Below are 20911 nucleotides of genomic sequence, written 5' to 3' on the forward strand. Positions count from 1 at the left end.
TTGAAACAGCACCATCTGGTGGAGGAAGCAAATACAGTTTGTGCTTAACACATGAGTGCTCCTCTACACACAGAGTTTATGAGTAAACGAAGCATAAAACACACTCTGTTCAGGGATTAAAGGTGTTTATTGTCCTCCTCAGTGTTTTTCCTAACACAAAGCAGCAGTATTAACAATCATTATCTGATCAGCAGCTCTTCACAGACACTGGGTCAGTTCATCCCCCAGCACATTTAACACTGCTGCAGTCACAAAGTGGACTCTGAGACACATAAAGCAGCAAGGCAGCAGTTCTCTATAAAATGTTCACAATACTTGATTGCACAACGTCATCAAAGAGCAGATTAGTGGAAGTTGAAGCGGTTGTAAACCGCTTCAGTAATTTACACTGACATCACATTAACAGAGAAACAGAGTAAAAATAAAACATCTGAAGATCACATTCACAAATATTTCGATTCAGTTTATTTAAAGTCCCCACCCCACAACTCATTTTCAGTTTCCGATTTATTTTGCAGTGATTGCCATTCAAACATAAAATTACATTCATTTTAAAAAAAAATCTCACGAAAAATCCTTTTTTCAATCAAGAAATTTAAACAACTCTGTAATTTTACTCTTAAGAAATGAGGTCAAATGAATGGCTTGTAGTTCTTAAGTCCTGTACAGGACCTACAGTTTGCTTCCTGCACAGACTCACTCGAAACCTCAACTTAATGAACATACACTAAAAAAACTGTTCATGTTTATTCACAGTTACGGTCTGGACTTGGTTCCTAGCCCTGGTACAATACTACCAAAAACAATCATTTACACATGTCTTACTGGTGATTTTGAACTTATTGCTTAATACCATTTATCCTAAATAATGCCCCTGCTAGGCCTGATGTGATTGGTGATTCCTAACATACAAGCACTAAGGCAATGTTAAGACTGCATTAAAGATCAGGGGTCCGTTCTTCGTACCTCATTTACTACATCCAAGATCAAATGACACATCCAAGATCAAATCATCGCGCCAACTTTGAGCTCGCTATTCCGGTTCTCCGAACACACCTGTTGTTGACGATTAGTACAGCTGGATGAAGTAATGTGAGATCACTGGGTGGCTTAAAAGGGGCTACGCATCGATAGTAGAAACATTGATCGGCAACCCTTTGATTGGTCGGCGAAGATGTCGAAGGAGCGCACTCAGTATTTTTCGGCAGCAGAGCAAGAACTCTTGATTGAGGGATATCAGGAGTTTCAGAGTTTAATTAAAACGCAAGGGAACACCGCAAAGGCTGCAAAAGGAAGGAGAGAGGGCTGGCAGAAAGTTGCTGACAAATTAAACTCATAAGTAATTTATTATATTATATTACATTATATCATATTATATTACATTATATCCTCTTTCACATTAGAGCCACAACAGGACCCACTAGAACATGGGAACAAGTAAAAGTGAAATATAAGAATATTCTACAGAATGGTAATATTTATCACTTATATTGCTTTTAGTCTCTTGAAAAGAGACCCTGAAATAATCTGTTTGTTTGTAAATAATACCCTCACAGGAAGATCGATATCTCTCTATGAGCACACTGTCGCGCTGAGCTAAAGGATCCTGTCTATCCCGCAATATCCGCTGAATTCTGAAAACTCTCCTTATCAATCTTGCACCTTCCGCAATGGGTTGCTCACGTACAAACGGACAGGACATGGCTGCGACAGACTTCCCAAATCCACCTTCGCTTCTATAGCCATGGTCTCTCATCTTGATTACACGAAGTAATTTATTATTACTACTCTAAAATATGAATTACATCTGAAATAATCAAATACATGAAATAGAATGATTAATAGTACATTTCCCTTTTTTTAGGAAATGACCTGTATGTATCTGTATGAAATCAATAACAGAATCAAATACTGCATTATCTTTAGTTACATTGATAATATTTATTTATGGAAAAACAGTGGAGAAATATCGCTGTTGCTTTCGTATAAATGAAGCGGACATACCTGAGTGGCTGCGATCTAATCCTGTTTACATAAAGTAAGCCTGCTCCCAAGCAGGTTTACGCTTACGGATCTGTTGCTATGACAGCAAGTCCCGGATGAGCTTCGGAGAACCGAACGATCCAAGATCACGCGAAATCGTCAACAATCAAATCCGGCTAACTTACTTAGCGAGGTACGAAGAACGGACCCCAGGAGCTTTAAGAGTGTAATCTGAAATTAGTTCCAGCCTAGAATTCTTAGGCTCTGTAAGCCTTTTGCAGATAAAAACACTTTGTGTTAATGCTTTGTGTTTTAATTAAAGACACAATGACATCTATCTTAGCACCTGGATAAACTAGCGTTTGACTTGTGCTGAATTTCTTTTATTGTCCAAGTAGTATTCTCCCTTAAAAATGATAGTTAAAAAAAAACAAAACAACAACAACAACAACAACAACAACAACATCCATCAGTTGATGCTTTGGGTGAAGTGTTCTCCAGTGTACAGGCCATAGTGCATAATATCCCTCTGGGCTGCAGCCCACGACATTTGTTTGCTGCTGAAGCGGGCAGCCCAGTGGCCCTGAGGATCCACTGTCACCACCCCGCCTAGCCCCCCAAGTCTGGACTGCATACAGGCCAGGCCCAAGTCACTGGCATCTTCTACCGACCGACCTGACAAAAGAGGAGACACAAGAAACAGCACTTTAACTCTTTTTGTTTTAACTTAACAGTCCGGAGACGAGCTCATTTTTACAGCTAGTATTTGTGCTAAAGTCAAAACTCAAACGGTTTCAGGAAGAAAAGAAGACAAGCTTTACTGGGATAATTGGTATACTGAAGGGCAAATCAAGGAAAAACAAAAACCTAGGTCCAAATAGTTTCCAGGACCCCAGAAACAGTGTGTGCCAGTTCCATGGGTAAAAAGGCTTAGTCGTGGCTCCTCTGACGAGTTTTTTTTTCGGGATGCAAATAAAACAAATGTGAGAGCTGAAGCTGTGTGTGGCAAAGTGTTACCAACCTCGCAGCTGGCTCTCAACTCCCTCAGCAACAGATTTGTGTATATAAACGTGTGTGTGTGCGCGTGTGTGTGTATATGTTTAGACATCTTTGTCAGGACAGAAAATTGGCATGCTACTATACTTTTGGGGACCAACAGTCACTTACGGGGACAGAATGCCCATCCCCACGAGTCTGAAGGCATTTTTTAAGCCCAAAGTGGGGTTTTAGTGTCGGGGTTACAACTAGGTTATGGTTAGGGTTAGGCATTCATTTTTGATGTTTCGGGCCAGGGTAAGCGGCTAGGGAAAGCATTATGTCAATAAGATGTCCTCACTAAGATATGAAAACAAGTGTGTGTGTGTGTGTGTGTGTGTGTGTGTGTGTGTGTGTGTGTGTGTGTGTGTGTGTGTGTGTGTGTGTGTGTGCGCGCGCGCGTGTGTGTGTGTTACCTTGCTCCATGTGGAACAGGATGAGTCTGGCCAGTGTAATCTTCATGATGGTCTCACCATGGCCTGTGGTGGACACTGCTCCTGACTGGTTGTCAGCATAGCCTCCAGACCCTGACGAAGACAAAATATTACAGCCGTCCTGCACAGCTTACTGAGACACCCTCTGGATCTAACTGCAGCTATAAGCAGGTTTGGAAGCTTTATGGAAATACTGGCGACACCCAGTGGCAGCCCTGGGAGAACAGCCGCTTCTTTAATGATAAACTAACAGATGGCTAATGCTGCTGTTGTGTAGTCACATTTCTAATAATTGAACGGCTAATGTTATTATGTGCACCAGTCGAGCATCATAAATTTTAGGATGACTGTTTAATATTTTGATGTTGTTGAAAGTATAGAATCTGTGTGTGCCGCCACCCCTAAGAAGCCCATGTAGGAGGCCACCCCTGATGCCTGTAATTGTCCTTAATGTATCTTTTTCATCTAAATTCAAAGGTCATGCCAGTGCTCTGGGCCCCTTATCGTCCCAGAGCACTGTCAAGTGTAAAAAAACCTTGGTGTGTACGTCAATGGTTAGCGCAGTAGTCCAGTCCAGCTTTTTTTCATTTGAGACAGCTAGCCAAGGTAAAGCCATACCTTCCAGCTAATGTCTTTGAACATCTGTGGATAGTTTTGCTCTTCTGAGTGGGGTGAATTATTTCTTAAGTCAGCTTTAGCCAACAGCGGTCCAGACAACCTTACTTCCATTCATTCGAGTCTGATCTCCCCACCAAGTTTGTGGTTTTGGTGCCTTTTGGAACATTTGAATGTAATTATTTGGCAAATATTATGGCTGTTTGTGCAACATTGTGGCAGCTGAAACACTAAATGCAATATCCAAGTCATTGAGCAAGCCACTTAGACACATGGGTGTCGGACTGAATACATCTGTCTTTTATATACAGTCTATCTGCATGCCACCTTGTATTTTCTTGAAATAGCATTTGGACATTTAATACTGTCAATAAAGAGGTTCTGCTATGAAGTGTTGAAGATGTTGTTATTAAAAGCAAAATTTTCATCTGCACATGGATGCAATTACACATTTATTTCACTAGATGGAAGACTAAGGCTTTCCCTTAAATTCTCTTGAACGGAACCACAGCAGGCAGCAACACTGTATTGTTGTGATTCAGACTTTTGCTTCTTCTAATCAAATGAATGAAATAAGTGAATTCCTTCATTCCAGTTCCTTTTGCAAAAGCAGCCCACTGCTTTAAAACTTTGATTCTGCACATTTGTCTCTTTAATCAATGTTCTGCACTAGTTTTGGACATTTTGCCCAAGTTTTGCAGACAGTCTTTTTTTAATTCAAGCATTTGTTTCAAAACATATCTGAAATCAGTCCACAGTGTCCTAACACTCCTGTCACTCATTTATCGATAGTGACAGATTAGACGGGATTGACACAACGACCAAAATCGAGATGCTGCCATTTACCAAACTGGACTAGGATTTAGCCACCGATATCACAGCGTACACCTACATTTAAATATAATTTAGGTTAGAGCTTTTTTCCCTCCATAAGAAGAATTGAATCAAATATTAACCATGCTCACATTGTTCACTAAATAACTATTCATTTTGGCCAAGACTGGCCAAAGGTTAACAGCCCAGCGAAGACACAAAAGCTATTACAACTGTATGTAAATTACCAGATGGGTGTGACCTGACCTATGATGGGGGTGTCACCCACACGACCTTCCATCTTGTTCAGCATCCCACCAGTGGAAGTCGCACAGGCTACGTTGCCCTCTAAATCAACTGCTACTGCACCAACTGTGCCTGCTTTCCCCCTACAAAAGAGAGCAGAGCAGCAGAACATGTCTGAGAGCTCTAGTTTTATTTTGTTGTTTTGCTTTTTCCTCTCCGTCTGTCAAATACACTCAGCAGCCAATTCATTAGGTACTCTTGTTTAACTGCTCATTAATGCAGACGTCTATGCAGTTTTCTGCAGACTGGTAAAAAGGCCTGGAAAAGCTCTGCTTCTCTAAGATGCTTGTTTTTTAAATCCCTAATAATGTTGCTGACCTGCTGTTAATTCACCCAATTAGTTGCCAAATATTCCTTTTCAGTCATTTTTTTAATTCAAAGTGAGATAACATCTTTCTGGGTTTGTGTAAGTCCTGCAAAGACTTGCTTCCTCCCTTCATCTACACTAAGAGACGTGAGTGAAGGAAGTCAGGGTCCACATTATGCAACACTGAGCTTATGGATCAGTGCGTGCACGGCAGAGATGTCTATTGATCGGTTACCTACTACAAGGGGTCATTGCATTTCTGGATATTACTTAAAAAAAACAAAAACAAAAAAAACTAATGGTAGCAGCTTAAAACTGTTATGTCTCACATTTGGGACTCCACAGGGTTGGCATCAGGTGCAAGGTTCTTCCTCCAGCGCATGCGGGAATATTCAGTGATGAGGGACTCCTGAGGGACCTCCTCGATCCCCATGGATCGAGCAAACTGATTAGCACCTTCGGCTGTCAGACACGCGTGACTGGTCTGAAGCAAAGATCAAAGTTCACACCGTAAACAGTTACAGAGCACATTTGAAATACTGTTTGTGCTTCGTCCACACTATACTGATGGCTTCAGTTCAAGCATATAGAATTGTGTTCTTATCAGAAGAAGAAATCCTAGCTACAGCTGTAAACAGGCTGTAATCAGCACCTTTATCTACATGGATAGATAAAGGTGCTGATGAAGGCAGAAGGGTCCTCTACGCATCCATCGTGTGTTTTCCTATAAAAATCCACACATGCATGATTCCACACAGTTCCTGCAGTTCAGTCAGGAGAAACATACATACCTTGTCCATAACAAGTCTTGCTAGCTGGATGGGGTTAGCTATGTTGCGTACTGCGGACACCGCTCCGCTTGCCAGTGTTTTGCCATCCATCACAATGGCGTCCATCTCCACCTCTCCTTTGACGTTCAGCACTGACCCACAGCCTAAAATATAATTCGAGAAATGATGCAGCTCCAAGAATCTTTAGTGTCCTGCAGTGACATATGGCCTGTTGGTGTTTCTTAGGTGATCAGGGCTGCAGGCACCAGGTTTACTCAACAGTTAAACTGTTTGTTTCTTTTCATCCCAACAGATTCTTATTGACTGCTTTACTTTCACAAAAGAGATACCACAACATCAGTGAAATATATAAAATCATATAATTAAGGAAAATCTGTGTGGTATATTGGTCATATTTTTTTTTACTGCAGTGGTTTTTGATTCCTTGTACAATCCAATATTTACAATTTTCTTACACCCGCTCAGTATAAAAAAAAAAAAAAACTAAATAGGTAATATGTTCATTTCTTTCTGTTCATAGTAATAGCATATCTATAGTATGTGACAATACATAGTAAAACTCTATGAGTTTCTCCATTACCTGCATTGAAGGCAGGGTTATTCTCCAGCTGGATCACAGTCTCCACCACAGCATCCATGCTGCTGCCCCCTCCCTTGAGGATAGCGTACCCTGTCCGCACTGCTGCACACACCCCTGAAATGGACAGTTGCAACCGCTCCTTTGGGATAATCCCTGCCCCTCCATGCACCACCACCACTGGCAAGAGGTCAGTCATCTGGCAAGAAGTGTCACTCAAATAATATCTGGTGAATCTTTCAGTGAAAACAGATATTTTTAACACACACACACACACACACACACACACACACGGGTTGTGTTAAGCAACAGGTATAAAAAGGCCAAAATGTCTTTTTACAAAATAAGACTGCAGCACAAACACTGCTTAACAGATGTATTATACCTGTGATAAAAACAAGAAAGCACAAATATTCTAGACATCTGTTAAAAAAAACAATCAAACAAAAAAACAAAAGCAAAAGAATAAATAAATTTATACCCAAACATGGCAGATTCTTTAGATAACTCTGACAGAGTTTGATGAGCAGAGAACAAATTGCTGCGCTGTGCAAGTAAAAGCGTTTGCTGACCGGAAGGTGAATGGTTTGGGTGAGGTCCAGCTCCAGAAATTCAAAAAAAGTTATCTCCAACTGGTAAATCATTTGCATGTTTTGGTCAAGAGCTTCTCTTTATCAGCGAGGTTGTTTTTAAGTTTTTTTAAAAGAACACACTGCACACCATATGCGCATATGCCAACTCTATGGGAATTCACCTTGTTGGTGCAAAAATATGATTTTAAGCCTGTCAAACTGAGCTGTCATTGCAGAGTCAACTAAACAAATTGGGAGGAAATTGTGTTTTGGTGCAATTTAAAATTTATTCTTTCAGTCAACTTTTTTTTAAATCAGGATCAGAATACTGAATACTGAATATTGAATGTGAAAGTGTTAATTGGCTCAACAAACAAAAACATTTCTCTGAAAATGGTCAGGTACAAGGACTGGACTGAAAATGAGTGAAAGAGTTGTTTACCCAAAGGAAAACTTTCAGACTTTCAGAAAGGCTGGAAAACTATTGTTCAACACTATTGCACAATGGTGTTGAGCAACCAACTCTCCCCAGATCTGTCGATCCAGTAGCGGTTTTAGATACAGGCGACACGGGCGGTTGCCCGGGGCGGCATCGTGGAGGGGGGCGGCATCACGGGCATCGGCAAAAAAAAAAAAAAAAAAAAAAAAATTGCTCGTACTCATGCTGCCCCGACATCAGCCAGCGCATACTGGGAATGGCATAGGCACCGATTGGTTTTCAATCGCCCATTTGCTGGGAGTAAGGGCGCCCTCCGTTTGCGAGCTGCGCCTGCTGCTTGCGGCACAGGGAGGAGAGGGCGTGGCGGCGGGGGATTCTCTGGCTGGAGCAGCATCTAATAACCAACTCGCAAAATAAAACAAAATAAAAACAAACTAACAACAGGAAAACAGGAGTGTTCGCCCAGGGCGCCAAATAGGCTAGGACCGCCACTGTGTCGATCAATTATGTGGCGATGTGTGTCACACGTTAATCTGGTTCCAAGCTATGGCACTTGGCCTCAGGTGGTGATACTGGACTTAATTTGAGTGCACACAAAGTAAACTGCACGCTTTAATTGTGAAGCGACAACGCTGACATCGGAGTAACAAAATACGGAAATATGAACATAAAGCGCAGATTCCCCACAACGTTAACGTTAACAGCGTCGGGGGTGGCCTATATTTGTTTGTTCCGTAGTGATAGACGTAATGACAGCAACATCAGGAAGAATGAACACGAGAAGCTCGAGAAGCTCAAGAAGCACCAGGGGCTCAGAGAAGAGCTCGAGAAGATGTGGAGGGTGAAGGTAACAGCGCTCGGTGCAGTGACTCCCAACCTGGGCAAGTGGCTTCAGCAGAGAGACTGCGCAGGAGCCTCGAGCTCCCAGGTCTCTGGTAGAGGACCCGAACTTGCCCGCTGAGGCGAAAGGGGAATAATTATTTGAATATCTATCCTGCATATTTAAAATACAACGGAGTTTCACACACTCGAATTGCTGGCTAAACACTTCCGGGAACTATCTGAAGGCGCACATGGGTCATGTGACGATGCCTTATTTGTTCCCCATTTACGCGACTCAGTAACAAAGGCCGTTGTAATTACAGGGAATAATTGAATATTTAGGAGCCGTGTACCGAAATATGGTAACTGAAAAGCCGAGGCAAATAGGGTCAGTTTGTCTAACAGTGTAACAGCAAACCAGCAGGGCTCATGGTATATAAAATTCAACATCTCTTAAATTCTTTTCTTAAAATTATTCTCGGTGCACTCAAACTAATCCTCACTATTCCGTCACGCTACCGGACACGCGCCTTTTTCACCGCCAGCGTATGAAAAACGTAAACGTATGATGATATGAAAGTAAGCATATAAACATATGCTGACTTACCACGCAGCAAACGGATCCAAACACACGCGTCTGCACCTTCAAATATCACTGCAGGCACGCAAAATCCAGAAGAAGCAGGAGTACTTCCGGTATATGAAATTGACGCTTTCAAAATAATAAAAAAAAGACTCCTTAAACCAGACCAACAATATTTATGTTTACATTAGGGCAGCACACGACAAAGGTGAAATCTGCAAATGGGAGAATGTTGATAAAAAATCTGGTCTATACGATATCATACAGGCTATTGTAATTATACTATACTATAATTTTTTTTAAGGTACCAACTGGAGTGATGCTTTTTAAAAAAAATTATCCCAAGTCTTTTAATACAGATTTGTTTTTATTAAGAAATAAAACATGGCTGATTTCCTTTTATGGTGTGGCTTACTTACTGCAGCGCATGAGGACTCAGTTCAAATAATCTACACCTGTACCGGACAATTTTAAGACTCTGCTAGCTCTTTATGCCAAATTGACCATGCTGAATGGAAGACTGCATAGATATGCCCAAATGTACAGGCTATCTTTTATTGTGCAATGTTTTATGGCATTCTGTAACCCTGCAGATAGTTTACAGGCCCTCTAATACATGCAGACTGCTGCCATTCTCTGCAGGTATGTACACATGAAGCAAACAGATAATGGAAGTTCAAAATTAGTAAAATCGCATAAACCATGTTTAGCCTGTTAAGTTTTAGTTTAAGTTCATTTCACATAGATTTAGAGACGTCTTACACCCTATATTGGTTCGAGATCAGTTATCAAAACACAGACTATTTTTACTGACTACATTTACTCCCTACATTTTTAAACAAATCCATCCATCCATTTTCTTCTGTTTATACTTGTCAGGGAGGCTGTCCAAGCTACCAGAGGGTGAGAGGCAGGGTACTCCCTGGACAGGTCACCAGTCTGTCGCAGGGCCAACATAGAGGGACAGATAACCTTTCACACCCACATTCACACCTATGGGCAATTTAGAATAAGCAATTAACCTAACTCCACTGACTGCATGTCTTTGGACTGTAGGAGGAAGCCGGAGTACCCTGAGAGAACCCAAGCAAACACGGGGAGAACATGCAAACGCCACACAGAAAGGTCCCAGCCAGGTGGTGGAATCAAACTTAGGACCTTCTTGCTCTGAGGCAACAGTACCACTGTGCCAAATAAAGCCATTTTTTAGAAAACAATATCTGCGCTCAGGTATGCACCAGCTCACTCCCGGTGGCTACTTGGCGGGGCCTGGTGCCTGTCGCTCGGTCAGGCCTCTTCCGGGGCAAAGGGGGCCCTCGGGCCTCCGGCCTCAGGGCCTGCAACTTGGTTCACTCTGGCACAGCTGGCTGCCGGCAGAGCCGGCAGGCACGCCGGTGCAGCCCCCTCTGGCTTCTGCTCCGTGGCTACTGGGTGACCCCTTGTCTGGGGATCTCCTCAGCCCTTCCCAGGAGGGTGGCACGGATGCCCCTCCGGTGGTACTCCCTGGGCTCTCGCACTCTGGGGCCTCTGGATGTCTGGAGCCTGGATCTCCTCCATGCCTGCTTCATGCCCTGGGGGACGGGGCTATGGGCCTCCACACCCTCTAGCAGACCGTTACATGGGGAAACCTTTTGTATACAAGCGCGCTGATCCACACAGGTGTGCACACGGGTGTTCACTGTTCGTAGACATAAACTACACCTTTCTTAGCTGCTACTTCAAAGCACATTGTGCGCTGTCTGTCCTGCGTGCTGCACAACAACTTTCAATATTTAGTATTTACTGCTGTTCACACTTAGCTAGATTAACGTGATGGTGTTGTGTTTAGTATGTTGCTTTGTTTTTTTGTTTTTTTTGCTTGTTTTCTCTCCTTTTTCTCTCAACAGGTGATCCAGGAGATTTTCTTTTTTTCTCTTTGTCTTTGAAAGTGCCCTTTCTCACTGTCCCTTTTCCCTTCTGTTTTTCTTTTCCTTCCTCTCTTTCTTTCTCCCTTTCCTATCCCCCAGTCATGTCTGTCCCATCTGTAACAACTGAAAATAAAGTAAATAATAACAACAAAGTTTGATCAAATGGACCAATACGGCAATGCCATGATGATCCATTTGGCAAAATAAATCCATTTGGTATCCTTGTTGGTCTTCAGACAACAATTCTGACGGCTAAAGAACCAAATGGGACAGGCAAAAACAAACAAACAAACAAACCAAAAAAAACCAACAATATCTGTACTTCTAGTCCTTAAATTTTCAAAACAGGCTCGTTTTTTTTTTTGGTTTTTTTTGCTTTAATGGATTTGGGTCGAGTTATTATTTCCTTACTGCAAGCCTTTAAACATCAACCCGATTTGAACCTAAACAGTAACACATGAAATGAAATTCTGTTTCTTTATTAATCATTAGAGAATGTTGCATAAAAAGAGACGACGTGTGCCAAAGTCAGGGGTTAAAGGTGGGGATGTGTTTTTGTTGTTTTTGCCATAACACCGGAGTGAAGTTCCCCCCCCTTCAAATCAAACAAAATTGGTGTCAGTCAATTGTGCTACGTTTGTGCTGCAAATTTTTTGTTAGAGGTCATCCAAGGTCAACCAGCCCCTTTCTTTATTGTGAAAAGGTTGTGATGATTGATCTTTTGACCTTTAAACTTTCACTAATACATTCTTTAAAACAAAACCAGCACAAATGAAAATTTTAGCAGCACAAACGTAGCGCAATTGCTTGACATCAATTTTGTTTGATTTGGGTATTGTGGGGGTGCTGGTTGACCATAGATGACATCTAGAAACTTTTATTAGTATCTTTAAAATGATAGCGGCACAAACCAGCACAAACGCAGCAAAAACATTTGACACTAGAAAAGGTGGGGGGCTAACTTCACTCATGTCACCAGAACAACTGCAGGTGCCCGTAAGTTGCAGTGTTTCAGCATCTAGCTAGCCCTGCTGAAGAGAAGCAAGCATAAAACTGGTGTCAAGCCAGCCCCAACTTAGTTTTGAGTGTGTATATTAAGTTATATGGTAAGAGATGTGGAGACCTGATTTCAAAATAAAAGCCAACTTCGTTTGAATTCAGCTTCAACATTAACACATTCAGTCCATAATAACAAATTTTAGGTAGTGTTGTTTCCACATTTTAATGTTAGACCCACAGGACACACCCTAGTACTCGAGTAGTACCTTTGCCAATATCAAGGCAGTCCTTTTTTGGATTTCAAAGTAAAAGCCTTCTGAATTTTCCTTTCTGAGCTACTCTTTCAAGAATTTCAGAATGCTGTAAAAAGGAAAATTCCTGTCTCCAAACTCTAATTTCACTCTAGATCAACAAGATACACTCTCACAGGGGTACACTGAAAAAATGGAAATTGGCAGGCTTTTGAATTTGCACAAATGAATTTAGTTAATGCTACACAAGCCTTTCATGTTTCTCTTATTTACATGATTGAATAAAGTACCATTTACTTGATTATAAACAATACTGAGACTACTCATTTTTCTTGCATTGATTTAAAGTGACTAAATTAGAATACTAAAACCATTGTAATCATGTTTGACCACAACCGGAAATGATGCAATATATTCAAAGACAACAACTAAATATGATTGGATAATAAGACCTAGAGTCTTATCCAATAAGACAACAACATAATTTAAGGAGAGCGCAATTGACTGCCAGATTCTGGAAGACTGTTTAGCTGTATGCAACCTTTGGCACTGAGTCAGGCATACTGAGAAGGTAAGTAATTTAAATACATTTGTTTTAGTTGGGTACGTTTTCACAGAGTTGTTGTAGTGCATGCTATATGAAAAGTAATCTGTAATGCATCTACATGTTGTTTTTACAGTGCTAGCTAAAGTTGGTATTAGCTTTGTGGCTAAAGCTGAAAAATAGTAAGAAATTGCACATAGTCGGGAGAAAGCAGCTGTTGTCGGTCAGATATGGAATTTATGTATGTGACAGAGAGCACTGGCGTTTTTGATGGCTTAGCAAGTTAAAACGCCACTGAGAGAGCGCAATAGTGTTTGTGTTACTCGTGCTAGTTATGGCTACAGTGGCTAATTAGTCTGGCTGTAACCCTCAGAGTTTAAGAAGCTGGGAGCGCCACAGTGCCGTACCTTAATTCTTGCTGCTGACACGCACACAAGTTATAATAAGGATCCTGCCACCTTAGACGTGGGTTTAAGAACCTGTGCCCATAAATGCCAAATCATTTTTCCATTTAGTCATTGTTTTAGGTGAAGTGTCACTTATTGACTATTCTATTGGTCAAGCCCAGATAATACAGCAGACATCTATAAAGTGATAAGTTTGCTCAACAGAGTATGTCTTATTAAGTGATGTATTGTGAATTTTCCAACATTGTCCTAACAAAAATTAGGACCCTTGCCCCCCCCCCCCCCCCCCCCCCCCCCTTTTTTCCACTTTGTGTGGAACATATGTGAGCTGCTTCTCAAAACATTATGTATAAATGAGAGAAAAATTGGTACTTTAAAGAAACCATTAATGCTCTTCTGGACTGGAATACCTTTTTTCAATTAAAATTTATGTTTTTTGTGATGGTGGAATTTTTACCTTTATGATTACAGAAGTCAAAACATCAGATGATGATAGCTTACCATCTAAACTCCCCATCTCTTGGCAAGTCTGAATTAGAGGTCTCAGCTGTATCGGCCTTTCTAGTGGATTTGCTTAAGAGGAGATAGCTAAAGTCATTAGGTACATATTCCCTGACATTCTAGAGGTCAACCTTGCACAGTGTGTGACATTAAAGGAAATAACTTATAGAAAGGGAATGGTACTGGCCCAAAGGGCAGCAGGTGGATTGCCAGAATACTGAAAAACCATATCTGCATTGTACCACAGCATATTCTACATTGTCAGAGAGCTTGGTGGCTGGTACAGAGAGCACTACAGAGCTTTTGAGCTCAACCCAGTGTCCACAAGAATATTCACTCTCGTTTCACTTTGTGAACTCCTTGATACTTATCCATTGGTTGACTATAAGATTGGGTCAGTCCACATTGTGACTTTAAAAAGGCATATAGAAATAAAAGGTGTTCAGATAAGTGTAATAGGTTCAGTCGCATGTATTTCATTAGATAAATTCTTCTTTTTTTATGTCTGATCTTTATAACTTTGACTATTGGGTATGGATAACTGTATGAAAACTAAACTGAAATAATTCTTTCTTAATGTCTGATATGTAATTCTTTTTTGCCTACAGAGTCCTGTGGTCCTAAAGACTGTCTTGGCTGACGGAACCTGTCGAAGGCTCACTCTCTAATGGAGCGCCTGAATCAACTGAGGATCTCATCGTTGAAGTCAAGAGACAGTGTTGTCTTCAGGGCAGTTTCAGACTTCAGTTTATGGATTCCTTGTTTGGGGATGAGTTTCTTAACCTTACCTCAGTTTCAGAAGTAGCAGACGAAGGGACTCTTGAAGCTATTGACATGTCAAAGCCCACCACATGGACATAAAAAAGAGTAACAGAGTTGGAGAAACTCAAGATGGAAAAGACTTTTTCATACAGAAGACATGAAGTTGTTCGTGATGCACCAATGGTGGAGGCTTTCATGGCAAAATGGCCTGCTCTATTTGATTTCCATGAGGTAAGGTTTGCCTCATACACGGTGTTCTTGTGGTATTAGCCTCAAATGGTTAAGGCACAGTTGTTATTTGACAGCCCATTTCTTCAGCATGAGTGATTGCAGCCTTCTTCCAGGTATTAAACCTTTGAAGCTCATTCCTCTGTGCTCATGTTTTCAGATCAACGCTGAGTTTAAGAGAATTGCCACCATCCCCCCTCAAACAAAGTTCCTGGCTCAGCTGGATCTCCACTTGGACAACCTGGTGAAGTTGGTCAACAGAAGAGGACAGCTTGGACTAATACTGAAAAGAATTGCGGCACAAATGGATAATGTAAGTGATAAAGCCTCAACACTCACTTAACATGATCCTCTTTGCATGAAACTTTATAATTGTGGAAGATTTCAAATGTTTTCCCATGATAAATTCTCTCATTTTGTATTTTTACATCTGCTTGTTTTTTTTAACCTTCACTTTGTCAACTTATTATTAATTGCCAGTAAACCTATTATTAATTTGTGTGCCTTTACTTTAAAAACATTCATGTAAAGTACACTATTAAAACTTAAATGAAGGACAAGGGCTGAATAAAGATGCTAATTGCATACATTTCCTTTCAGTGTGAAGATGTTGATGCTGAGTGTGTCAAGGGAGTGTGTATCTACATGGGTGAAGACCCTGACATGCTTATCAGGGAGTATGTGGTATGTACTTGTCTTTTATTTTCTTTTTTTTCCCCCGGACTTTCCACAGTGTGTCATATTACTTACTTGGCATGAAATGACTAACATCGCTTCTTTTTTACAGGGCATGGAAGAACGTGCCATCAGTGAGACTGTTGAAGACATCACTGTTCGGATTTAAAGAGCAAGCTTCAGCAGAAGAACAAGAGTTGTCCTTGCAGGCATCAGGGTGGCGAAGAATTTGGATAATGTAGCATTTGCTGTGATAATGCTATTTGGACTCATGTATGCATTAAACCTTACCTACCCTGCTGACCTCCGCTACAACTTTAACGTTTTCCAGAAGGTTTTCATGGAACTGGATGGAGCTAAACTCTCTAAAGTTCTTGCTTTCAAAAACCATCAGTTTCACTGAGAAGTCAAAGACTGCACTTCTGCAATTCTTTGCAGTTTTTCATTTTGTGTTCAGTAACGTTATACTGCTTATCTTTTTATTGCTTTCCCCTCATGTGACTGCAATGCAGGAAGATTTTTCCTTTTGGTATCATGTTGTAAGAAATTTTTACTGATGATTTTTAGCAGTATGTTCTGAGTCAACCTTAATGTCCTGCTTACATGTTTAAAAGGAAGATTAAGATTCATGTAGGTGTTTGGTATTAGTTATGTAACAATGTCATTTAAGGCTCAACTTAGTTGAAATCTTGTACAGGTAAATACTTGTACAGAAGCTGAAACTGTTGTCAGATAATACACAAGTTATATTTGTGTAAATCTTATTCATAAAAGCGTGTTGCTTTTTTTCAGGTAGTCTTAATTTAGTATAAATTTTCAATTGTGTAATTAATACAAATCTTATATGTAAGAGATGACAGGATCATCTATAAGCACTTTCTTTTATTTGCTGCTAAGGTCAGTTTTTTGTGAAATATAAATGTTTTAAATTTTTCTTTTAGTTATTTCTGCAGGCGATCTTTAAAAATGTGTTAACAAGTTTATATGGATGTGATTTTGGGCTTGTTCATGGCAGCTTGCTGCTTTCACTGCTGTTACAGTTTAATAAAGGTGAATTGTTCAGCAGCACTCACAGTCTTTGCCTTTTTTGTCAATAATGATCAGTTAATATTTCAAATAAAAAAATTAAGTAGGATTTAAAGCCATAATTTGTGTTGCAAGAACATAATTGCAATGTGTTTACATTACACAATATCATTGCGTACCACTGGCAATCGAAAATAAGTTGGTGTTAAACATTAAAATATATTGACATTATGCAATACATTGATGTTATTGTAACAGATTAATATTAGTACATCAAACATGATTTTTTAAAGTAATCTGATGTAAATAAAATACTTTGATTTGACAAGCATTAATTACTTGAGGGAAAGTGGAAAATTAAGTCAGTCATACTTATTCATATTATGTGGGACCGATGTACACAATAAAATCAAGTAAATTGAAAGAACTTTTTTTTTCAGTGTACCGTGTCCATGTCAAGTAAGTCTGATTGTGAATTTCTTAGTAAGAGCCCTTTATATGCACAACTTCTCAAATGATTGGGGATGCTGTTAAAAGGTAAATTGCTGTTTCCACAATTGCAGTATATTTTGACACTACAGACCCTCAAGGTGGCATATTGTTAATATCAAGTCAATCTGATTTTGCATTTCAGAGTAAAACCCCTTTGAATTTGCTTGTATATGAGCTACTTTTTATAATTAAATGAGGGAGAAAAATGACTGTTTCCACAGTACATTGAGTTCATATCAACCATACGAGTCCTTACAGTGGTACCATGTCAATCTCAAATCAGTCCGATTTTGCATTTCAGAGTAAAAGCCCTTTGACTTTGTCTATGTGACCTTACTTTTCAGTGACTTTAAAATCCTGTTAAAAGGAAAATCCCTGTTCTCGTGGAATAATTTCACTCTAAATCAATAACATACTGCCTCAAAGCTGTACACTGTCAAAATCAAGTCTTTCTGGTCTTGGGTTTAAAAAAAATTCCCTTGGAAATGTTTTATAGGCAGTTTGCTTTCTTTATTCAGAATGATATTATGTAGAAATGTCATATTTCCACAGACATGGAGGTACCATCAATTATGAGGTACTAGCAGTTTCAACTTGATTTTACTTCACCTTTTATGATTTGATTCAGTCATAATCAAATGACTCTGATTTTGTATTTCAAAATGAAAACCTTCTGATATATTTAATATCAAAAGCACTCAAGTCATGTGACAGGGAAGAACTGATGAGTCTCAAGCCCAAGCATATTTTAGGGTAAAGGTACTGAAATGTAACAACTAATACAACAGAAGGCTGGAGCTCAAATTGCAGATAAAAAGCATGAAGGATGTGCAGAAAGGAATAAAGATAATTACTGGGACTTAGGTGAGTTGCAGGTTGTCTGGTTCCTGTATTGATGAAGTCAACACCATCAAAGTTTAAGAACTATCAACCAACTGCCATCATGTGTGATAAAGGATGATAAAGGACAGGATGTTGACATGGTGTCTATCTGGGTGTCCATGCTAAAAACTGGATGAACTGGAAGACCAACACAGTAACAATATACAAAAAGAGGAAAATGATTTTCATTGCTATAGTATGTTGTGTTTAAATTATTGCATTATCCATGCCGAAGTGTGGGCTTTTACTTTGAAATTAAATATCAGATTGACTTGACATTGACATAATACCCCTGTGAGGGTGTTAACTTTTCTATAGACTGCAATCAGCCTGTGGAAACAGGAATTTTCTTTTTAACAGAATTCTGAAGTTATTGAAAGAGTAACTCAAAAAGGAAAATTCATAGGACTTTTACTTTAAAGTCCAAAAGATGACGGCCTAGATATTGATAAGGTACTATTAGAGGGTGTGTCCTGTGGATCTACCGTGTGGAGTGTGGAAACAAGACTAACTAATATTTGTTATTATGAGCTAAATGTGTTAATGCTATAGCTGAATTCAAGAAAATCATAATTTTCTGTGTTTTTATTAACTTCTTGTTTTCTTTTACATACAACAAAGACAAAAGACATTTTAAGCACTTAAAACCTGACAGAAGCTTCCACTCAGTCAGGGTCCAGCCCTCAATGTAACCGTACTACATTAAACTCAGAGTTTTATGTGAGACAGGTGTGGCTGGATGAACTGTACAGTTAGTCTCCAGCAATAATTTACAAAAACATTATTTGATAGTCACTTTAGGCTAAGGCAGGGATGTTTTTGGTGTCTTGTGTGTCAGCGTGCCACTGGCTCTCAACTAACAGCAGCAGGCCACCAGTGCGCTGACCGTGGTGCTGAAACAGAAACTGTGCGTTTACAGTGAGGTCTGAGCTCGTGTGGTTTACAAAGCAACATGCAGAGATCTTTGAGAGGAACTTAATGAGCAACTTATGGAACTTTGTTTATTTCGGAATCAAAATATGCTTAATAATAAAGCGAAATATATTCTTTTTTTCTTGCCAAATCTGCATTTCGGGATAAAAATAGACCAGATGTGTTTCTATATTTAGATCACTGTAACACACGATCTTGTCTTACACAGTTTGTGTGATCTACACTCCCCACCTGCGGTTTATTTCCCGTATATGAATAGGGGTGTTTGGGCAGACCACACATTCTGTAATTAGAGGGTTGCATACTGACATACTGTAACTGTCACCTTATAAGCGTACATGTATGGCTATGTGGTAAACCTCACGCTCCCTTCTGACTATTTTTCAGCATGGGGAAGTACTGTGTGTAGCGGGAGTAAGGGTTGCTAGAAGGGTAGACAAGGAGGATAGAAAGGAGAGAGAGAGGAAGAGAGGAAGGAACGAGGGAGAAAAAAGAGAGATGCGCGTCATCCTAACACGCAATCATTGTTGGGAGAGGAGGAGGAGGAGGAGAAGAGTCCCTGCACTCTTACTGCAAAGGGTTTCCTGCAGTGCTAGAAAAGGGTTCTTTAGCCCTGCATTCATTCATTTAAATCCAGCCTGTGTGTTTTAGATTTCTCCCTTTTTATAAGAATTTTGATTCAGAATCTTTCTGTCACTGTATTTTTCTGTTCTGTATGAGAAAGCCTAGAAATAACAATGGAAGAAACAGCATCGCTTAGATTTGGAGTCATGGAAGGTGTAAATACCTCTCATTGTTAACTTGAAGACCCAAACATGATTAACATGTTACTGTAAACCTGTTATTATATCATCGACATCTTTTTAAAAACATATTTCTGCCTGCATGCATTGTAATACAATTGTACCTTTGCTGACGTCTCTTGGTGTAACCTGTAAATTTGATGTTATGTGTGCTACATAAACTGTATACTGAAAATGGATGAAATGTGAATCAAGTGCACATATGCCTCCAAACTGAATTGTCTCTGACAGCCAGCAGGGGGCAACTTATTTGGTTGGAAAAGAAGTCTGGTTCTATGAAGGTCCACAGGAAACTAGCCTCTGGCTCCTTTGCTCTATGTGCTGCTACTAAAGACTTTTCTGAAGATTTTATGATCTCAGTCACTATTTTCAAGTCTTACTAATAACAACATAATATCTATTTGGTCAATTGTGGCCCCCACTGGAGTCTAAAAGCAGCTTGTGCTACAGTGCAGCTTGGGCCGGCCTACCTTGTGAGTGACAAGCCGCTTTACTGTAACAAAACAGTGCCTTTTGTTTCTCCACTCCTTGATTGTGACATCTGGTTTGAAAAAGCTAAGATGGTGAAAACCAAAAATGATCAGTTGAGTCTTCAAAAACAGCACTTTGCCAACTCATGGATGACATCATGGTAGCTTTGAGTTTGCCATTTAAGGAGCTTTTTTAAAAAAGTATTTTTCTAAGTTAAGCTAAAAACGGGCATAGTTTTCCTTTATTAAAGGGATCCTCAGTTTTTTTGACCATCAATTAAAGCTCCTTAATGAAATATAAAATGTATCCTAATCAAGTCTAAATGTGGTTTAAACTCTTGAAACAGACAACAAGAATAAATTAAGAGCTACATATAATTCTATAGTAATATGTAATTATAGTGTATCAAAGGGAAGGTTAGCCCCAACCTCGACTCACTTTTTTTAATAGATATTTTCCTTCAAAATATCCCGAAGCTACCCATTTTTTTCTCCCACATTTTAATTAGGATTATGAACCGGTATGGAGTGAAAAATACACCAGAACTTTTGTTTTAAAACACAACGCTATGAATAAAAGGATTCGTGTTTGGATGCGGTCACACAGCATTAAACCCTCACAGTGGACCCTTAAAGGAACCCTTTATTTCCCGTGTGTGCTATAGACAGCCGTGAGCGCGCATCTTAACAGTGAGTGGAGCCCCCATTCTCAAATGAGGGCTGCGCACTCCCGCCGCAAGAGGAGTGAACGCGC

At 39.9% G+C, this 20911-nt stretch overlaps 1 protein-coding gene and 1 long non-coding RNA gene across 2 annotated transcripts; one reads left to right on the forward strand and one right to left on the reverse strand.

Annotated features, from left to right (window-relative positions):
* Positions 1-2208: 2208 nt before the first annotated feature.
* asrgl1 (asparaginase and isoaspartyl peptidase 1) lies at positions 2209-9410 on the reverse strand. Its single transcript, XM_013275814.3, has 7 exons — positions 9302-9410; positions 6865-7097; positions 6285-6427; positions 5823-5977; positions 5148-5269; positions 3435-3545; positions 2209-2658 (listed from the first exon to the last, which is right to left on the reverse strand). Exons 2-7 carry the CDS (start codon positions 7058-7060, stop codon positions 2453-2455), a joined length of 933 nt encoding a protein of 310 aa, XP_013131268.1. The 5' UTR covers positions 7061-7097; positions 9302-9410; the 3' UTR covers positions 2209-2452.
* A 2566-nt stretch (positions 9411-11976) lies between these two features.
* On the forward strand, positions 11977-16171 carry LOC106097843 (uncharacterized). The gene is made up of 5 exons (XR_002064220.2): positions 11977-13005; positions 14495-14879; positions 15037-15189; positions 15477-15560; positions 15664-16171. It is a non-coding gene; the product is annotated as an uncharacterized LOC106097843 (long non-coding RNA).
* The last annotated feature ends 4740 nt before the right edge of the window (positions 16172-20911 follow it).

The sequence above is a fragment of the Oreochromis niloticus genome, linkage group LG13, assembly GCF_001858045.2.
Source record: "Oreochromis niloticus isolate F11D_XX linkage group LG13, O_niloticus_UMD_NMBU, whole genome shotgun sequence".
NCBI lineage: Eukaryota > Metazoa > Chordata > Actinopteri > Cichliformes > Cichlidae > Oreochromis > Oreochromis niloticus.